Consider the following 21253-nt stretch of genomic DNA (forward strand, 5'->3'; position numbering starts at 1 on the left):
GTATCCCAAAGCACTGTAGAGCCAGGGAGTAAAGGGATGAAGTCTTTTAAGCACTTGTAAGCAAAGTGGGGAAAATATTTCCTAGGTAACCACAGCCATACCCTGTGCTCGTGAGGTCACAATAGATGGATGACATCACAAAACCAGCCTATGGGGATTAAGTCAGACTGCCTTTTGGCCCTACCTCTCAGTCCTAAAGTTCAAAGGAGTGTGGAGCAGATTCACTTGAGTCATTCTCCCTTGATGGCATTTAGACACAGTTCAAAGTGCTCACTTTTCAAGGTGTGTAGCATTGCTAAATATAGAAAAGGAAGGATTCCTATATATTTCTCACTCCCATTTTATCCCTTAACTGTTTAGAATGGTATCTTGAGATTTCCTATAGAATTAGGACTTATAACAGCTTTGTAGTGGTGGTGTTGAAAGCAGGACTGGGGAACGTGTTTGACTACCACCATCATCATTAATAGCATTTATATACCTCTTAATATGCAAAATCCCTAAGTGGTTTACATAAAGTACCATAATGTCATAAAAAAAGAATATACATACTACATTATACAAAGAAATATGTCAGTTAAAACAGAAAATCCGTCAATAAAACATTGTTAAATAGCAATAAATAATAAAACATCAGTGTGATTAATCTTAGGAGCCAGGGAGTGTCTGCTTCAATAGATGGGGCTTCAGGTGTGTGGCAGGGTTTTCCAGAGAACTGATGGCACCCCGACCATTGACCATGTTGACTAGAGCTGACCACAGGTCTCCCATCCCTGGTTTAAAAGATAAACCCAGCTAGAGGATTTGGGGGACTCTTAGAGAAGGCCTCCTCCACAGAACCACTTAACTCCCTCCCACTATGATTTCCCTGAGTTTTCTATGCAAAGTCAGAATCAAGCCTGAACGTAGCCCAGGACCTTCAATGAAGGTTTGTTGCAGGACAGCCAGAAAACAGCAGCAGCCTAATAAATTTATTTTGTTTCATTGTGTTAAATACGAATAAAATTAAAATGTACAAAATTTCAAAGTAAGGGTTTAGTACTTGTCAGTTATCTCAGTGCCTTTGCATTCATTAGCCATAACAGACCATTAGAAGGCAAGAACAAATTTATTTTTTAGGGAGCAAAAATCTGCCTGCATGTTTTTTCTTACATCTCCCCAGTAAAAAGGGCTAGAGACTTTAAAAAAAAGCTTAACATTCAGGGAAGAGGCCAGGAATATTTTTAAGGAGTCACATACCATAGTCATCCCCACCCCCCAGCCCAGTTAGGAATGTTGAGGACTCTGTTGAGGCAGTAAGTCCTTGAATGGTGCCAATATGAAGGGAATATCCTGCAACTGCTGCAAGTTATAGAAATCACTTTGTTTCAAACTGAAAGCAGTTGCCCCAATTCAGCAAGAGATCCTTGTCTTCTTCATGACACATGATAATGTGCATATTTAAACTATTTTTACTCCAGTCTCCAAGCTGAAAAAGGCTCCCAGAGCAACTTTCAATGATCAATAATAATAACCCATATTCATCCAAGGCCTCCCGCATTTGGAATAAAATTTCACAAAGGGGTATTTGAAGAGCACAGATGATTGTACTCTTTTTGTGCACTAAACAGCTTCCTCTGCTTGTTCCTGGTGTCTCTCTTCTTTTATAGACTAGCTCTAACTCAGTTGGTAAGTGGATAAGTTTTGCTTGATATCAAGCCTAGCATGCAGATTCCATTTAAGCTTGCGACTTGGCTTACTTGCCGAGTGGTTTTACTAAACTATTCCTCAAACGATACCATCACCTCTAGCACAGGGAGTTTACTTTTCTCCTGCTCACACACTCCATCTCTGTGATGCAGGTTAAATCAGCTGAAGTAGTTAGCATTATGGATAAGCGTCAGTGGGGTGAGGACGCTCTTTCGGGGCAGCAGGCTGGTCTACAGGATCTTAAGATCCTTGTAGCTCTAGAATTCAACACAAAACAAGCTGGTTCTTATCTCATACAGCAACTAATTCAAGCCCCGCATGAGCGCGGCTGAGTAGCCACTTGCTAGAAATTGTAGGATTCTTACCTTTCATGCAACACCTCGCTGAGGGCTATAAGTTAACAGCTATAGTGAATCTCTATAGTGACTCCAAAAGCAAACACATGTCTTTCAGATATCCTGGCAGCATCCATCATACAAAACAGTGTTTATTTACAGATACAGAGTAAATGTGAACGGTGACGGAGGCAAGTGAAGTGGCCAGCTAGTTCACAGGGCCCCAAGCTCGGACACACAGCTTAGCCATGGGAAATACCAGAGAGCCCAAAGCCAAGAGTGCACCAAACTGGGAAAGTTTGGGTTTGGCCCACCCCCAAGTTATTCAAGGTCATTGAGAAGCTGCAATTCAAAGACCTGCAGGTGGTCCTTCAGCCGTCGATGTGTGTCAGCACCGTGTGGCCGTCGCTCGCGCTGTAGCTCGCAGATACGCAGGCGGAGTCGTTGCTCCCGGCGCCGGCAGGCCTGCAGCTGCCGCTGCGCCTTCCCCAAAGCATCGAGCGCCGCCTCCGCTCGCCGTTTCCACAGCAAGGCACTGCCCACCTGGTAGCTGTGCTCGTTCTGGATGTAAGCCCCAGCTGGGGGAGGGAGGCGCAGCATGTAGAGGGAAAGGGAAACGGGATGGGATGGATCCCCCACCGGCTCTGGGAGGGCTGGAGAAGGAGACTCTTCTTCCTGGCCTGTCGCAGCTGGGGACTGTTCCAGGGGAATGTCTGACAGGGTGGCCAGGCTCTCTGACTCTGGCCCAGGAAGGTTGGGCTGGCTTCGGGGTTCACCGCTGGTGGGAGCAGCCCCAGGGCTTGGCAGCTCTTGAGCAGGGAAGCATGAGATGTCCATGCACAATGGACTCGACTCCTCCTCTGGGCAAGGGCCACAGCTGTAGTAAAGGAACAGAACCAGGGTCAGACGGGAAGGAAGCAGGGAAGATCTGCCACATGCTTCCTGCCTGAGCAGCAGCAAGTGGGGGCAAGCAGAAGAGAACAAAACAGGGGATGTCCTTGCTCCAGACACGCCAGCATGAGCAGTACCGAGTGCCAATCAAACAAGAGAAAACATGGGATGAAGATATACTGTAATATCACACATTTTACACAGACCAAACAGGGTTGGGGACAACCAATTTCAGTTTAGACTGTACACTGCAATCGAGTATCAGTGTTTCCCACGTTATGCTATACCTAGCCTGCTACCCATCTCTCCCTCTCCCTGCTAGCTCAATGACGTTAATCTCATGCTCTACAAGTCTGTTCCATAACACAGCCTTCCCCAACCTGGTGCATTCCATACACTTTGGACTACAATTCCCATCATCCCTGATCATTTGCCCTGCTGACTGGTGCCAGTGGGAATCCAAAACACCAGGAAGGCTGCTGTAATGCTGCCACAAATATCCCTCTATTCAAAGCCTACTGACGCATAGAGCCAATTGCCAGGGTGAGGAGCCTGCACCCCACCCCCAGAAGTTGTTGGACTCCAGCAGCCCCAGCCAGGGAAAGATGGGAACTGTAGTCTAACTTCACCTGGAGGGCCACAGGTTCCACATCCTTGCAATAAGCCAGCAATTCTGTACATACTTACCTAGAAGCAAACCCCACTAAACATAGCATTCATAGGATCGTGCAGTAAAGGAGGAAGCACCTTTCAGAGCAAGAGATGAGAAAGACAGTACTCACTTTTGCTTCTGCTGACGTTTTGCAAGTTTCGAGTTGCTTAGCTTTGATTTTTGGCGCAATTTAGTGTGAAGTTCAAATATGGTGGGAACAGCACCCTCTTTGAGCCGATGGTAACCACTACAAAAGATGCATTGACACTCATAAGCCACGTCTGGCTTCAGACAAACATCCCTCTCTGGTAGAATGTCAGCTGAACTATAGATCTCTGAGCAGGAGGGCTCTTTTTGAGAGCTGGGTGATTCTGGGAGGTGCCATCTGCACCTTCAGTTAGCTAGCAATATTTCCCACCCCAACATACAATGCCTTGCAAAAGTAATCAGACTGCTGACCTATGCTCTTATATTACTGAATTACAAATGGTACATTGTAATTTCGTTCTGTATGATATTTTATTTTGAAACGCTGAAAGTCAAAATCAATTATTGTAAGGTGACATTGTATTTATGTTGGGAAATGTTTGTAAGAAACATAAAAAACTGGAGTATGTTGCTTGCAGCAGTATTCAACCCCTGTGCTGTTGAAGCTCCCAGTTTACACAGATGAAAGAAATTGCCCTATCGAGGACACAATTACCTTACCATTGGCCTCCACCCGCGAACCATTAAAGTGGCTGTCACATTGTCAGGATAAAAACCCTACTGTTGAAGGATCATGTCAGGCTGTGGATGTGAAGGAAAATGAAGACCAAAGAGCATTCTACAGAAGTGAGAGATAATGTAATACAAATGCACAGATTAGGAAAAAGGCACAAAATAATATCCAAGTCTTTGGATATCCCAGTGAGCACAGCTGGATCAATCATCAGGAAGTGGAAGCTACATCACGTCAAGAAAAGGCCATTCCTCAAAACTCAGCGCTTGAACAAGGAGACTTGTGAGAGAAACCTCAGAGAGGCCAACAATCACTTTGAAGGAGCTACAGAGTTCAGTGGCTGGGAGTGGAGTAATGGTGCCCCAGTCAACCATATCAAGAGCTCTGCGTAACACTGGCCTGTATGGGAGGGTGGCAAGAAAGAAGCCGTTACTCAAAAGGTACCATCTGAAACAATGTCTGGAATTTGCCAGAAAGCATGAGAGTGCCTCAGCTGCGATCTGGGAAAAGGTTTTCTGGTCAGATGAGACCAAGATAGAGCTTTTTGGCCCAAACTCAAAGCGGTATGTGTGGCACAAACCTAACACTGCCCATGCCTCAAGACAAATCATCCCTCCAGTGAAGTATGGTGGTGGCAGCATCATGCTGTGGGGATGCTTCTCATCAGCAGGGACTGGGCATCTTGTTAAAATCAAAGGAAGAATGGATGGAGCAAAATACCGGAAAACACTGCAAGAGAACCTGCTTCAGTCCACTAAAAAACTGAAGATTGGGAGGAAATTCACTTTTCAGCAGGACAATGACCCCAAGCACAAGGCCAACGCAACATTGGAGTGGCTCAAGAATAAGAACGTGAATGTCTTGCAGTGGCCCAGTCAAAGTCCTGATCTCAATCCCATTGAGAATCTGTGGTGCTCTTTGAAAATTGTGGTCCACAAGCGACGTCCAACCAACCTGAACAAGATGGAGCAAATCTGCCAAGAATGGGCCAAAATCCCTGTGACACTGTGTGCAAAGCTGGTACATACCTACCCCAAAAGACTTAATGCTGTTATTGCAGCGAAAGGTGGCTTTAGCAAATATTAACGTATGGGGGTTGAATACCTATACAAGCAACACGTTTCGGTTTTTTATGCTTCTTACAAACATTTTCCAACATAAAACCAACGTCACCTTACAATAATTGATTTTGAGTTTCAATGTTTCAAAATAAAATATTACACGGAACAAAATTACAATGTACCATTTGTAATTCAGTAATATAAGACCATTGGTCAGGAGTCTGATTATTTTTGCGAGGCACTGTATGTGGATGCATGTAAGAGTCTATCATAAACAGACCAACCTTTGTGACACATTCTGCTTAAATTCAGATTTACCTCCATAAAACTCAATGGAATTGATCCAGTTTGATCTCCACAAAATAGTGCTCCTTCTTGGTCACTCTCCTATAAAGATATAAAGCTGCTCTATATCTTGCCCAATATTATCTTCTCTCAGTGACTCTTAAGGAAGAGGTCTTGCCCAATACCTACTACGTAAGTTCCTTCTACAGAGCTCTCTGCCTCTCTCACATTCGCACGCATACACATTCATTACTTTATCAAACTTATTTAAGACTGCTTGGGGAGTGTGACACATTTTAGCATGGTACATGAGTGTACGCCTGCTGACTAAAATAAAAGCCTCATGGTTTCCAAATTGGATTTCTCAAGGACTACGTTTTCATTGTTTGTTCATATTGCATTTCCCCAACCAAAGAGATAAAACCAGGCACCCTGAATAAACCAAAGAGAGGGGGTCTCCAGAACGGCCCTTTCTTGTCTCCGGGAATTGGTTTGTTTTCTGATCTTGAAGTTATTTTTATCTCCCTTCTTCACCAACTCTGCAAGTACCCTTTAAAAACATGGAGGCTGCAAGCAGCACCTTAACCAATGCTAAATGTGTCATCTCAGTCATTGCCATTTTCTATTTGATACCCACTACAGTAGGGCCCTGCATTACGGCGTTCCGCTTTAAGGTGTTCTGCTGATGTGGCGCCTTTCATTTTCAATTTTAAAGGGTTTTCCCCCCTTTTGCGCCGTTTTGGCGCGATGCGGCCCATTAAAGTCAATGGGGTTCCGCTTTATGGCGTTTTCCGCTTTACGGCGGGGGTCCGGAACGGAACCCACCGTATAAGCGGGGCCCTATTGTATGTAAAACAACATTTGGCATGGAACAATACCTCACATTTCTGACAGTGGCGCATTTGAGAAAATCACAGCTTTACGACTTCAGACTATGCCCTCTGCTTTTTTGGATGGGAGATTTTCTAACATTCCAACTCATCCAAGAGTTTATATCTGTGAATCTGGTGAAGTTGAGGACATTGTACATTATTTACTAAGATGCCCCCTATACAAGTCCCCAAGGCTTAAATTTCTTTCCTACATTCTTCGCTCCTTGTCAAATAGATCTTTCCTGGAGCAGATATGTATTCTGCTAGCAGGCAACAATACATTGGTAGCTACCCAGGTGGCAAAATTTGCTCTAGCTGCGGGGAAACTGGATAGAGCTGGATACCCAAAAAACCTTGTGGGGTGAGTGGGTTGTGCCATGGCGCCATTATGGCTGTAATGCTTATCCACTAAGTCAGGGGGTGGGTCAGTGTATCTTTCGCTCGGGAGAGGAAATTTTATTTGAAATTTAGTGCTGTTGTCCCTTTACCGTATGCTGTTGAACTGTGTTTGTTGAAATATGACTTGTATTTTAATATGTATTTTGTTTCCCTTTTACATGTGATGAATTGTGGTAGCCTATGGCTTTGAGCAAGAAAGATTCATTTCATTTCACTGTCTAACTGTGACCACATTCAACTGTTTTAATTCTGCTCGGTTGGTTCATGCCCTTTCATATTCTAATGACCTACCTGGTGCCCACCAGTTCAAAGCAACTCTTCTCAAAGTGCTTGGAGCAGAAGTACACATACTTGGAGGCAGGGTCCCAGAGACCCTGGCCACTTATGTCTTTCCGCCGACAGTTCTCCAACCACATTGCCCGCCGGGGGTTGTCCTTTGGAAGTCTGTGAGTACACAGAGGGGATGAGTCAGAGTTAGTCTGGCAAGGATGAGAAGCTACATGGAGCAAAACTACAGATCCCTTCTCCCCAAGCTCAATGGCATTTGTCTGAAAACATCGCTCTGGGAGCTTCCTGGTCATGAGGATTGACTGTACCCTACAGCAAAAGAGCAATCTGTTTGCATGGAGTAGCAATTGTAGCCTAGTGTCAAATTGAGTCCAACTAATCCCTTGGACTCCTGCTTCTTGTTTTTTCAGCTTTTTTGGCATTGTTATTATTTTTAAAAACATGCGTGCAAACTAGAGCTTGGGATTGTGCCAAAGCTATTCTAAGCTATAGTAAAAAGGCATTGCAATGTCCATGAATTATAGCAGGAAAATATAGGAAAGACCTCCAATTGGATAAAGAAGTCACAGTGAGAATCTGACAGGCTTTTCTTGACCTTTCCTCTTCCTTGTGACACAGTTCTAATCTTGGATCAATGGCTACAAGCAACTCCATATTTACTGCCCTTAGCTCCTCAAGGAAGGGTGAGACAGAAATGTACCAAGGGAGAAAAAAAAAGAAATACTAGTATCCTTTATGTGATATCCCTGCCTCAACTACAGCAGACTAATTCCAGCCAACCCTCCAAAATGTTCACCACTTGGAATGGGAGGCTAGGAGGACACAGGCTAACATCATATCTCACCGATGGAAGGAAATGCCTCGGTTGCGTGTCTCAGGAGTGTCACGGGTGCAGCAGCCAGTGGCAGAACAGTGACGGGGCATCTATAAGAAAAGAGAGGATACGTATAACCTACCCTATCCAGAGGACTCAGGGCGTGCTGTAGGAGTTATTATAATGTTACTTGTAGAGGAAGGGGCAAGTCAGGTAATTCAGCCAAGAAAGCCCCAAAATTCTGCACCAAGTTAACACAAATTCTACACTATAAGCAGCTGAATTCTGTAATTCATATATATTATTCTACCCAGCACAATGTATCTGCTTTGCAGAGTATGTGGATTTTTACTCAGAGGAGCTACAGAGGACAGAGAAGTCCAGCTCCATAATATAACTACTGGAAATTTTGTTCATCCACCCCTTTGGCTTGAGATTTCACCAGCATTGCACAGAAGCCTGAAAGTCCATTTCCACAAGACATCTGATAAACTAAGGCTCTGAAGATGAATCCATTGCACAGTAACACATTCTATGAGTTTTCCATACTACCATGGGATACACACAAGCTTACTGTCAAGTCACTCAAGCTTTTCCCCTTTGTCATACTTTGTGAACACCTACTCTCTGTCAGTATCTGTTTAAATTACTTTCCAAGGATTTGGAAACAGTCCGGGGAGAGGGGGGGGGAGAAAGAAAAGATCCCTCTCCTAATATTTTCTGGGCCTTCACATCTCTCATTGTAGAGCAGCAAAACCAGCAAGGCCATTTACAACAGTAAAGCAACCTCTCAGAAACTTTTAAAGTACAGTTAGGACTGAGGCAACTCCAAAACCAGAGCAACCATTTTCAGGAATTGACATGGGGCTGTGTAGTATATGCATCCTTGGAAGAAGATTATTGAAGCTCTTGTCAGAAAAAAAAAATCAAAACATAAAACCAGCATGTTCAAAAACCAGACTGGCATACTGAAGCCAAGAGAGAAAGCGATTCACCGCAAACAAATAAAATTATGAGTGCTGTGAAAAAAGTGGGACTAAGAGAATAGAAGGTCACTAATGGAACTGATTTAGCAGTAGGCTGAGGGTAAACAAAGGGAAGCACTTCTGCACATAGCAGATAAATGTATGGAATTAACTACCCAGATGCAATTATATCGACTTTTGCTACATAGTTTAAAAAAAAAGCATTAGGCCAGTTAATGGAGGACAACTCTTATCAAATGCTATTAATAATGATATCTAAGTATAAATTGAAGTCCTCCAATTACCAGATACTGAGGCAAAAACAACTGGCAGGGTGGGATGACAGAAGTGTTGTTTCCATCCACTGCTTGGGGGTTTCCTAGAAGCATCTAGCTCACCCAACGCTAGATCAGAATACTGGCCCAGATGGATCCAACAGGGCTCTTCTTGTGAAAAGAGAATATAACAGTTAACATCAGTTCTCCGAGATCCAAATCTAACCCTCTACCTTCACGTCTGCGTGTACTCTTCCTTTGCACTGCATTTCATTTTATTATGCTAGGCTGAATTTTCTTCCCTCACAGTGAAGCTGGCTCACATTTGCATGGTGCTGGAATTACTTACGTTGCACTAGAGGCACCAGAATCCGGACAGTGATACAAACAGGAACATGAAGAACAGAAGATGACACCAAGCAAGTACATTGGTATCTTACAGTATGAGGGAGCAATGAGAAACGACTGCCCGTAAGAGAACAGGGAATAACACAGAGAGGCCTAGAGAGAAGCCTTTCTACCTCTTACAGCCATCGGGTTCACTCAGCTGTTGATCTCCTATTCTTGAGGGCTATTTATTTTTTAAACTTGCATCCCATCCTTCCTTCAGGGGGCTTGCATCCCCTTGAGAGAACATGGCGCCCTTTCCCCACCCACCCCCTTCATCTTCACAACAACCCTGGGACGTAGGCTATGCTGTAAGATTATGACGACTTCAGGGATACCCTAATCAGCTTCACGGCTGAAAAATGGGGAACTGAAGCCAGAATTCATTTCAGGTCCAAGCCTGACACTTTTAGACTCCACCCACCGACAGTTCAAAACAGATGGGCGATGCTTTCCCCATTTACACACTTTTACAGCGAAAAAAGCGGATCAGAGAAAAATCAACTCATTTGAAATGTGGTGTTGGAGGAGAGCTTTGCGCATACCATGGACTGCGAAAAAGACAAATAACTGGGTGTCCAAACAAATTCAACCAGAACTATCACTAGAAGCTAAAATGATGAAATGGAGGTTATCCTACTTTGGACACTTCATGAGAAGACCTGATTCACTAGAAAAGACAATAATGCTGGGAAAAACAGAAGGGAGTAGACAAAGAGGAAGGCCAAACAAGAGATGGATTGATTCAATAAAGGAAGCCACAGACCTGAACTTACAAGATCTGAACAGGGTGGTTCATGACAGATGTTATTGGAGATCACTGATTCATAGGGTGGCCATAAGTTGTAATCGAGCTGAAGGCACATAGCAACAGCAAAAACCAACATGCAACAGAAATGAGGAGCATGAAAATGGGTGGGGATGCTAAGTACTCCGGGATGGAAATGGAAATAATGGGGGGGGTAATATAACCAAGGAGAGCCAGTGTGGCGTAGTGGTTAGTGTCGGACTCCGATCTGGGAGACCAGGGTTTGAATCCCCGCATAGCCATGACTTAGCTCTACTTCTCCTTTTCATCTTCTTCAGGTGAGGCTGTTAATGTACTAAACCACTGCCTGGCCACGATAATGGACTGGATGAGAGCTAATAAACTGAGACTCAATCCTGACAAGACTGAGATGCTGTTGGTGGGGGGGCTCTCTGCCCAGATGGTTGATGTCTGACCTGCCCTAGATGGGGTTACACTCCCCCTAAAGGAGCAGGTCCGTAGTTTGGGGGTCTTATTAGATCCGCTCCTCTCACTGGAGGCTCAAGTAGCCTCGGTGGCACGGAATGCGTTCTACCAGCTTCGGCTGGTAGCCCAACTACGACCCTATCTGGATAAGGAGAACCTTGCCACAGTTATCCATGCTCTGGTAACCTCTAGATTGGACTACTGTAATGCACTCTACGTAGGGTTACCTCTGAAGACGGTTCGGAAACTTCAGCTGGTGCAGAATGCTGCGGCCAGAGTTCTTACTGGGACAAAAAAATTTGATCATATAACACCTGACCTGGCCCAGCTGCACTGGCTACCAATATGTTTCCGGGCCAGATTCAAAGTGTTGGTTCTTACCTATAAAGCCCTTAACGGCATCGGACCGCAATACCTGGCGGAACGCCTCTCCCGCTATGTACCTACCCGGTCGCTGCGCTCGACGTCGAAGGCCCTTCTCCGTGTCCCAACGCATAGGGAGGCACGGAGAACGATAACTAGAGCTAGGGCCTTCTCAGTGGTGGCCCCCGAACTATGGAACGCCCTCCCTGATGAGATACGCCTGGCGCCTTCTTTGTTATCTTTTCGGCGCCAGGTAAAGACCTACCTCTTCGCCCAGGCATTTTAAAAATTTTAAAATTTGAATTTAAAATTGGAAATTTTTAATTATGTTTTATTGTGTATTGTATTTACATCCACTTGTATTTTAACCTGTTTTATTATGCTGTACACCGCCCTGGGAGCTTATTGCTATAGGGCGGTCTAAAAATGTAATAAAATAAATAAATAAATAATAAATAATAAATGAAGCTCACTGGGTGACCTTGGGCCAGTCACTGCCTCTCAGCCTCAGAGGACGGCAATGGGAAACCCCCTCTGAATACTGCTTACCATGGAAACCCTCTTCATAGGAGTGCCATAAGTCAGAATCGACTTGAAGGCAGTTCATTTCCATTTCCCACAATTAGCCATACTAAGGCTCTGTTACTTCAGGGATGGGCATTTTCTCTGCTGTTCCAAACGCTGTTTGTTGGACTCCCAACATCCACCAGCCCTAGTAGCCATTATGACCAACAGCTAGGGATCATGGGAGCTTCCATATGATCCTCACAACAACCCTCTGAGGTAGGTTAAGCTGAAAAACAATGACTAGCACCCAGTGAGCTTCCTGGCTGAACTGGAATTTGAACTCTGACCTCCCAGCTCTCTGGCTTAAGTAATACTACTGCCTCTCAGCCTCAGAGGACGGCAATGGGAAACCACCTCTGAATACTGCTTACCATGGAAACCCTCTTCATAGGAGTGCCATAAGTCAGAATCGACTTGAAGGCAGTTCATTTCCATTTCCCACAATTAGCCATACTAAGGCTCTGTTACTTCAAGGATGGGCATTTTCTCTGCTGTTCCAAATGCTGTTTGTTGGACTCCCAACATCCACCAGCCCTAGTAGCCATTATGACCAACAGCTAGGGATCATGGGAGCTTCCATATGATCCTCACAACAACCCTCTGAGGTAGGTTAAGCTGAAAAACAATGACTAGCACCCAGTGAGCTTCCTGGCTGAACTGGAATTTGAACTCTGACCTCCCAGCTCTCTGGCTTAAGTAATACTACTGCCTCTCAGGCTCAGAGGAAGGCAATGGTAAACCCCCTCTGAATGCCGCTTACCATGAAAGCCCTACTCATGGGGTCGCCATAAGTCGGCAGCCCATTTCCATTTCAATATAACCGAGGGCCACACGAAACTGATGGGGAAGCCGTGAGCCGCCACCCCCCCCCCAAAGAGGCATTCCAGGGACCAGAATTCCACCCCCCCCAAAGAGGCATTCCAGGGACCAGAATCATCACGGCGGCGGGATACTGGGACCAAGCAGGGCCGAGGCTACAGCAGCCCCCCCCCCTTCCTTTAGGGAAAGCCTGCAAAATGGCACCACCCTGGCGGAGCCCCCAAACGGGGACGCGCACACAGAAGGGGACTGGGGAGCGGAGGGCCCCGGGGTTTTCTTCCCTTTCGTTTCTCTGCTCTCACCTCCCCACTCCCATTGCTCGGGGCGCCGCCGGCGCGGCTTCGAGGCTGGCAAAGGAAACGGAAACCTCAGCTCTTCTCGCGAGACGTAGAGATAGAAGGAAAGTGAAGAGGACCCCTCCACTTCCGGCATGTCCGCTCGCGAGCCAATTTGGCCTGCAGCTCAAGCTTCCGGTACACAATTGCAAGAGCTTTGTTTTCTAAAGGTAACATTTGCAGAGATGGAAAGGGCTGCAAAGCGACGCGGCTCTGCTCACGTGGAGAATCAGGGGCAACACAGGACATCAGGCTTTTATGAAAAAGTCCTTTATCCTAGACGCTTACTTCCTCCCCCCGAAAAAAACCACATTTCATTTCTTTGTTGCCATACAAATACCAGTACAGTATGCAACAACACACAACAACGAAAAAGGAGCACTAATCATCACATTGTAGCAGATAAAGAAGTTAATTTTTTGTTCACTGTCCTTGTTTAGTAGTTGTTCTCTTTTCCATTCTGAGTTTTCTTTTTAGACACACAGACACGCTTACTTCAGAGTAAGGCGCATTGAGCTCCTGCTGAGTCTTTGTAGCAGGGTATCTTGCTTCCGGCTCGCCCGCAACAACCCAGCCTCCCTCCTCAGCTTCTCAAAGAGAAAAGAACCAATCAACAGTCGCCGTTCTGGTCAAAGGCCAATCCCATTTAAGGTCATAGAAGGCGAACTGTGCCTGTTTGTTTATAGCATGTTATTTCTTTATTGTTGTTGTTGTTATGTGCCTTCAAGTCGATCATGACTTACGGCAACGCTATGAATCAGCAACCTCCAAGAGCATCTGTCATGAACCACCCTGTTCAGATCTTGTAAGTTCAGGTCTGTGGCTTCCTTGATGAAATCAATCCATCCCTTGTTTGGCCTTCCTCTTTTTCTACTCCCTTCTGTTTTTCCAGGTATTAGTGTCTTTTCTAGTGAATCATGTCTTCTCATGATGTGTCCAAAGTAGGCTTGCTAAAACGTTCTGCAGAACATGAAGCTTGCACACTGTGTGACATTCTGATTGGCCTAATGAAGATACTGCTTCATGTGGATTTTTTAATGAGCTGAAATAGCTACTTTTGGTTTTTATGTAGAATGTCCATGGTATTATACAAAGATATGTTATGTTTTTTAGATTGTTAATAAGCAAGAAAAAACAAATGCATTCAGTTACATTATGACCACTGAGAAAGCTCAACTGCAGAGAGAAAAAGTAGTTTTGTCCCAGCCTGTTCCATCTTCTAGTAGGACAATGTAGTTCTTTATGTAGTGGCTAAGGCTGCAATCCAATACACATTTACCTGGGAGTAAGTTCCATTGAACCCAATGGAGCTTACTTCTGAGTAGGCATGTATTGAATTTATTTATTTATTTGATTTATATCCCGCCCATCCTCCCAGCAGAAGCCCAGGGCGGCAAACAAAAGCACCAAAAACACATCAAAACACCATCAGACCTTAAAGAGTAAGGATTAGAGCCTAAATGTGTGTCAAGTTCTCCATTTGCAATACTGTGGTACAGCAGGCCAAGAACCTTTTTGGAGAACTCAAGTTGTTTCTGTACATGTCATGGAGAAAGTTGTAAGCTTTTTGTGAAGTGTGAGATAATGAAGCCACAAGCTATTACACTGAGGCAAAATAGTTGGTTCAGTTACTATTTTCTTACCTGCAAATTAGTGTGAAATCTGAAACACTACTTTGGCTGGGAAAATATCACAGTACACATAACTATCTCCCCTTTGGAAAAAGGTAGATTTACATGGATTCTTTCAGTAAGAAGCAACTAATTTCGTACTTGGATTGGATATAGCTCTAGCTCTACATGCAAGTGTACAAATGATTATGGATTCCTATTATAGAAGTGCAATTTTATTGACAAATTAGTGTATCTAGTAGAGTATACCTAAGCATTTGTGTTTTAAAAAAGCAAGGGATCTGTACAGTTACCACTGCCTTTATTTTTTTAAGCCTTGTTGTAGGGATATTTCATTAGAAAAACAGTTACAAAAATATAAAACAATACACTTTACATATTAGCTGGAAATAACATAAAATACAAGATATTTACAGGCACAAATACTGCAGCAGCAGAGATGTGTTTTGATTTCAGAGATATAAGAACAGCAGAGAATACATACACACAAACACTCACACACAAACACATAGAGTTCAGACTCCATTCATGAAAAGTAACTGTAAGTGGTGGTCACAGCAAATTCCTATAATCCGTTATATTAAAATGCAAATAATTTTGCCTTGATTGATCTTACTTTTAAAAAGCTTTACAAGTGCTTAGCAAAGCAGAACACAGCAACTCTTTATCACCATATGTTTTAACTCCAGCCAGGAAGGTCTAAGCTCATCGAAGTGCTTCATTCACTATAGTAGTAATTTCTCTTCATTACCACCAAGTTATTTTTCAGAGCCTTCATATTCCAACAGTTTCTCAGCGGGGACCCACTGGATTGGTAAACATTACCAGAATGGAAGATAAACAATGCAACTTTTCTTTGATGTACTCTGGCAATTTATCATTTTCTCCATACCTAGCAAACAGCAAAAGTTCCAGATGAGTAGATTTAATGGAACACATGTAAGAGACAAATGAGACAACATACCCACTTCAGCAAGGTCACATTTTGGTCCAATAGTGATTTATAGTTAGGTTAATATGATAATATTGGCAGTGAAATGCTAATTCCAGTGAGATACAAAAGGAATTTCATAGTGGAAAACAAATGTATATGCATTAATCAATCTAAACTCAAATTTTAGACATGTAGTATACTTCAGGTTCTGTGTGGTATACAACAGTTCTGCAGTGTTCCCTAACAGTAGACTCCATTGCATGTTCCCAGTTGAACTGAAGCTGAGAGAGTATAACCCTACCATGCTACTTATTGGTTATCCCCATATTGTGGATTGGGCTGAAAGAGCAATGTAGTTCACTGTTCTAAAACAGTTGGAGGATTATGCTGAGAAACAGCAGCTTTTACAGCAGCCTTCCAATGTAATCCACTCTCTGCAGGTCCCTCCTCTAGGATGCACAACTTAACGTGGTGAGGGGGTTTGAGTGTTGAAGAAGCCGAGAGCAATGCCGTCAGGAGTCTAGACCAAGAGGCTAGACTCCTAGCAGGGGCACCCAAGGCAAAATGGTCAAAGCTGAGACACCAAACTAAGATGCATCCAGACTCGGAGGAAGGCAATGGTAACCCACCTCTGAATATCTCTTACCACAAAAACCCTATGAACAGAGTATCCAAAATGCAACACAAGATAGTGCTGGAAGATGAGACCCCCAGGTCAGAAGGCACTCACTGAACTACTGGGGAAGAACAAAGGACAAGTACAAGTAGCGCTGGGTCAAAGCCGAAAGGAAGCCCAGAGGCTGATGCGCACAGATGCGAAAGGAGAGTCCGGAGTTGTATGATGCACACAGTAGGAACATGGAACGTGAGAAGCATGTACCAAGGAAAGTTAGAAATTGTCAAGCAAGAAATGGAATGTATCAACATTGCAATACTTGGCATGAGTGAATTAAGACGGACGGGAATGGGACATTTCCAATCAGGCAACTACAAAATATTTTATGCAGGAAATGAGAAATTAAGAAGAAATGAGGTTGCTTTAATAGTAGGAAGTGATGTAGGAAAAGCAATTAGGAGCTACAATGCAAGGTCTGAGCGAGTGATATCAATGAGATTAAATGGGAAACCTATTAACATAACCATCATCCAAGTCTATGCTCCAACGACAAACGCAGAAGAAGAGGAATTGGAATTATGCAGAAGTACAGGAAGAAATTGATCACACACCAAAACAAGATGTGCTGATAATCATGGGAGACTGGAATGCAAAAGTAGGAAACAGAGAAGAACTAGGAATTGTGGGAAATCAGAAGAAGGCTAGGACTGGGGAGGGCAGCTATGAGAGAACTAGAAAAGATCCTCAAATGCAAAGACGTATCACTGAACACTAAAGACAGGATCATTCAGACCATGGTATTCCCAATCTCTATGTATGGATGTGAAAATGGACAGTGAAAAAAGCGGATAAGAGAAAAATCAACTCATTTGAAATGATTTATTGAGTGATGCCAGTTATTAAATTTATATTTAATTAATTCTACTGGCAATACATCAAAAGTAATTTTGGTGTAACATTTGATTTAATCATTGCTATTCTGCCAAGCCAAGCCTAATGTACCTTCTCCCATTTTTCCAAATCTAGTTTGATGCTTTTAGTCAGGAGAATAAAATTCAATTCAAAAAGTTTGTTCAACATTTTCGGTATGATAAGAGAAAAATCAACTCATTTGAAATGTGGTGTTGGAGGAGAGCTTTGCGCATACCATGGACTGGGAAAAAGACAAGTAATTGGGTGTCAGAACAAATTAAACCAGAACTGTCACTGAAGGGAGTAGAAAAAAAGGAAGGCCAAACAAGAGATGGAATGATTCCATAAAGGAAGCCACAGACCTGAACTTACAAGATCTGAACAAGGTGGTTCATGGCAGATGCTCTTGGAGGTCACTGATTCATAGGGACGTTTACTAGGCAGACTGTATATATGGGGTGGGATTGCCAGTTCCTTCCCCGGCCTTTCTTTACCCCCCAGCATATGCTGGGTACTCATTTTACCGACCACAGATGGATGGAAGGCTGAGTGGACCTCGACCCGTTTTACCAGAGATTTGACTTCCTCCTTCCATTGGAATCAAACTCTGGCCGTGAGCAGAGCTTTCGGCTGCATTACCGCCGCTTACCACTCTGCGCCACGGAGTACCAATACAAAAAGTTATGAAATTAAAAGGCGAAACATTTATATAATCTGAAGAGAAGCCAGAATATGTGGATTAGTAATATAATGTTAATTTGCCTTTGTGGATGGTTTTGTTCGTATCGTATATCTCTTCTAGATTTTGTGATTCCAGTAAAAAAAAATATTAAAACAAGGAAAGAAAAGTTATGAAAGTAATTGAAATGGCAGGAATATGCTGCAACTATTACCAGTGACACTCACCTAACTGTATTTCCAGCAGGAAATGTATATGTGATGGAGGAAATTCCAGCTTGAGCAACCAGCTGGGATCCATCATTAAACTGAACCCATACTGCTCCACTAGTCAGCTAGTAGGGAAAAAGTTTCATTATAGAATTAGCTCACATCATATGACAATGGACTATTTTCAAACATTTTATTTTTCTAGTCTATAAGTTTTATTAGCATGGATTGGCACAGCATGTACAGTTAAATGACTACAAAGAACATCAACTCAGAACTGATGTATGATCTATAGACTGCCACATGTGGCAGAGATGCTATTGCATAGAGCTGCTGTTTCAGAGACATAAAATGGCTCCAGACGCAATCAGTACCACTACAGGAGAGAGAATGTGTATCTTTTACTGGCAAAAAGACAACCACCTAAACTCTGCTTGATAGCCAGAGTCAGCCTTACTAGGTTGCATCCAAAGGTTCACTTTCTTCAGAGAAAAGACTCATTCCTCCAGAAGACAGTAGAATTTGGATGCAGTCCACTCTGTGTCTTCTGTCATACAAGACAGAGCACTTGCCTATTGAGTTAGGCAATGCGGAATTCAGATTTTACTTCACTTGTGCAACCTAGTTAGCATTTTGTTTAACTCGAGAAATTCATATGCACGTTAATTCTAACAATTTTTCATGGTGAACACATTCTAGTTTAAAGTGCAGAAAGGAGCCAGGCATACAGCTTTGTATTCTTCCACTAACTACTTCCTGATCTGCAACAGATATTGAAGCAAGTAAGCAAACAAAGTGGGGTGTGTGTGTGTGTCTGGACAGGGAACAGAAGATGGTATTCAACACTAGTCCTACTCACTTAGAGTGGGATTTGACCTACTGAAATTAATATGCCTAAATTAGTCATGTCCATTAATTTCAATGGGTCTACTCTGAGTAGGAATAGTGTTGAATACTACCCAGAGCTGATATGTGCATCATAAATTATACTGTTAGTTCCTCTTTAGTAAAAGTATAGCAACTACTGCATTATAGCTCAGCTTGTTCTCATCTCCCTCTCTGCCCAAGATACTGTGACTTTTCTGCTTGGTTATTGATTACCAACTCACCTGAGAAGCCCAGCCAACGTTCTTTACAAAGACAGACTTCAGCAGTTGAACTGAATTTACAACACATTCATTTGGGTGATTTGGGATGCTCCTGGATTCAGTCGTTGCTGCTGTGAATGCAGATCCTACATATGCCAACGTCTGGAATATAGTTATGGAAATATCACAATTGTGAATCATACAACAGTTAGATGCTTCAGTGTTTAAAGAGTGGATGCCTCTCTCTGGTATACAGTACCTGACAAGTGTTCCGTTAAAAACTTAGTTAAAATATGCAACAAGCCAACACCATTGGCTCTAGTTTTGAGCATTCACCATTATTTGTTTGCACAAAGTTTGTGGAGACGTTATATAATTCCTGTTGTTTATTGAGCATCCATTGTGATTTGTTTGTATCATGTCTTCTCTTGTTCCAGGCATTTTAAGTATGTATTTTTAAATTGTTTTTTTTAAGCGTTTTTAAATTTGTATATTTGTTTTTAATGTTTTTAATTGTTGTAAACTGCCCAGAGAGCTTCGGCTATGGGGCAGTATACAAATGTAATAAATAATAATAATAATAATAATAGTCATCTCTAAGCTTGTTAAAAGGAGTTGACATTAATTTTCGCTTTCCAGTACAGTGCTTCTTATGACTTAAAATAAAAGCATGAACTTGTTTACTTACAGATGGATTAATGTTAGATGTTTGACTTGGACAGTCAGATCTAGTGGCAGCATCTCTCTTCATCAAGGCTATATCTACTGAAGAAGAGCTTGAATCTGCCAAAGCAGGAAGGAGTAGTAAAGCCTTTGGAGACTCAGGATTTCCTGGTTTCCTGGTAATGGAAGAATTAGGTTCATATGTTTAAACTTTCTTACGACCATTAAGAATATAAAAAGGCAGAAGCTAATACTTTTGTGTGAGAAGTGTAATGGGGAACATACAATTGAGGGAAAAAATCCATGAGAGACTGCTTACCGCCCAACAACAATGGGGAAAAATTGAACACCTTCAATTCTTTCTTCTGCCAAAATAGCAGATTCCAGGGCAAGGCAAATGCGATGGCCCTATATTAAAAAATAAAGACACCTTTCGTTAAAACATGCTGACCCCTTCAGAGAAAGCAGGAATGTAATACTCGGGGAGAATGGGCAATGCCAACATAGAAAATATTTATACAGTCTAATAAATTAAAATGAAGGAGTTTGTTTTGTGAGAGAACTAGAAAAGGTCCTGAAATGCAAAGATATATCACTGAACACTAAAGTCAGCATCATTCAGACCATGGTATCCCGATCTCTATGTATGGATGTGAAAGTTGGACAGTGAAAAAAGCGTTTAGGAGAAAAATCAACTCATTTGAAATGTGGTGTTGGAGGAGAGCTTTGCACATACCATGAACCACGAAAAAGACAAATAATTGGGTGTCAGAACAAATTAAACCAGAACTATTACTAGAAGCTAAAATGAATGAATGAATGAATGAATGAATTTATTTCGGTCACAGACCAGCCTAGATAGTATGTATACAAAATACACAAATTACATCTTACAAAAAACCACAAGATAAAAGCAGGAAAATATAAAGAAATAAATATCAGTTAAAACATTTACTCCATATCTAGTATCTTTTTCCTACAAATAATAGCGGCTGCACAAAATTTGGCTACCTTGGTGGTAACCATAGGGTTACAATCCGCTAACAAGAAATGGAGATAACCAGCTACGGGACCCGCTGGAAAAGCTTGTAGAATAGGAGTAATAAAGACATGACGAAGATCTCGATAGAAAGAACAATACAGAAGGACGTGTCCTACTGTCTCCACCTCCCTGTTCTCACATGGGCAAACCCGTTCACAGTAGGGGACTCTATTATACCTGCCCTCGAGCAAGGCAGAAGGCAAGACATTATGTCTAGCCAAAGTGAACGCTTTTCTGTATTTAACAACAGTTAAGTTTACCAGATAGTACGCAGGAGAGAATATTCTTCCATATAAACCCAGATTAGGATATGCCGCAACCAAACTTAAATTAGTTTGGTGTTCGATATCCTTGATCTGTTGGAGAATGGCCATTTTGGCCTTGGAAAACCCAAGTTCAATAAGAGCCTTGGGCAAAAAACCAAGGGCACAGATTTTATTATACAAGAACCGCTTCCACTTAGACTGAAAAGAATCTTCTAGTGTCAGGGGGGCCAACCCTAAAGGGGTAAAGATCATCTTAAGCCA

At 42.8% G+C, this 21253-nt stretch overlaps 2 protein-coding genes across 7 annotated transcripts in view; both read right to left on the reverse strand.

Annotated features, from left to right (window-relative positions):
- Nucleotides 1-943: 943 nt before the first annotated feature.
- Nucleotides 944-13533, reverse strand: THAP7 (THAP domain containing 7). Of its 6 annotated transcripts, none has more exons than XM_061587247.1 (6): nt 13448-13464; nt 9278-9415; nt 8038-8117; nt 7197-7349; nt 3698-3814; nt 944-2901 (listed from the first exon to the last, which is right to left on the reverse strand). In XM_061587247.1, exons 2-6 carry the CDS (start codon nt 9359-9361, stop codon nt 2346-2348), a joined length of 990 nt encoding a protein of 329 aa, XP_061443231.1. In that variant the 5' UTR covers nt 9362-9415; nt 13448-13464; the 3' UTR covers nt 944-2345. The 6 variants fall into 6 exon arrangements, with proteins under 6 accessions (XP_061443231.1, XP_061443229.1, XP_061443227.1 ...); XM_061587245.1 differs by having other exon boundaries at nt 9278-9418; nt 13448-13463; XM_061587243.1 differs by lacking the exon at nt 13448-13464 and adding an exon at nt 12920-13046.
- Nucleotides 13534-15081: 1548 nt separating this feature from the next.
- LOC133365023 (serine/threonine-protein kinase PLK4-like) overlaps nt 15082-21253 on the reverse strand; it is a 28635-nt gene continuing 22463 nt past the window's right edge. The window contains exons 12-16 of the mRNA XM_061586213.1: nt 20004-20092; nt 19710-19860; nt 19043-19183; nt 17952-18058; nt 15082-15475 (exon numbers count right to left, since the gene is read on the reverse strand). Of these exons, the coding sequence (XP_061442197.1) occupies nt 15376-15475; nt 17952-18058; nt 19043-19183; nt 19710-19860; nt 20004-20092 (588 nt within the window). The 3' untranslated portion in view covers nt 15082-15375. The remainder of the gene's footprint in view (nt 15476-17951; nt 18059-19042; nt 19184-19709; nt 19861-20003; nt 20093-21253) is intronic.

Source organism: Rhineura floridana, chromosome 10 (assembly GCF_030035675.1).
Source record: "Rhineura floridana isolate rRhiFlo1 chromosome 10, rRhiFlo1.hap2, whole genome shotgun sequence".
Classification (NCBI taxonomy): domain Eukaryota; kingdom Metazoa; phylum Chordata; class Lepidosauria; order Squamata; family Rhineuridae; genus Rhineura; species Rhineura floridana.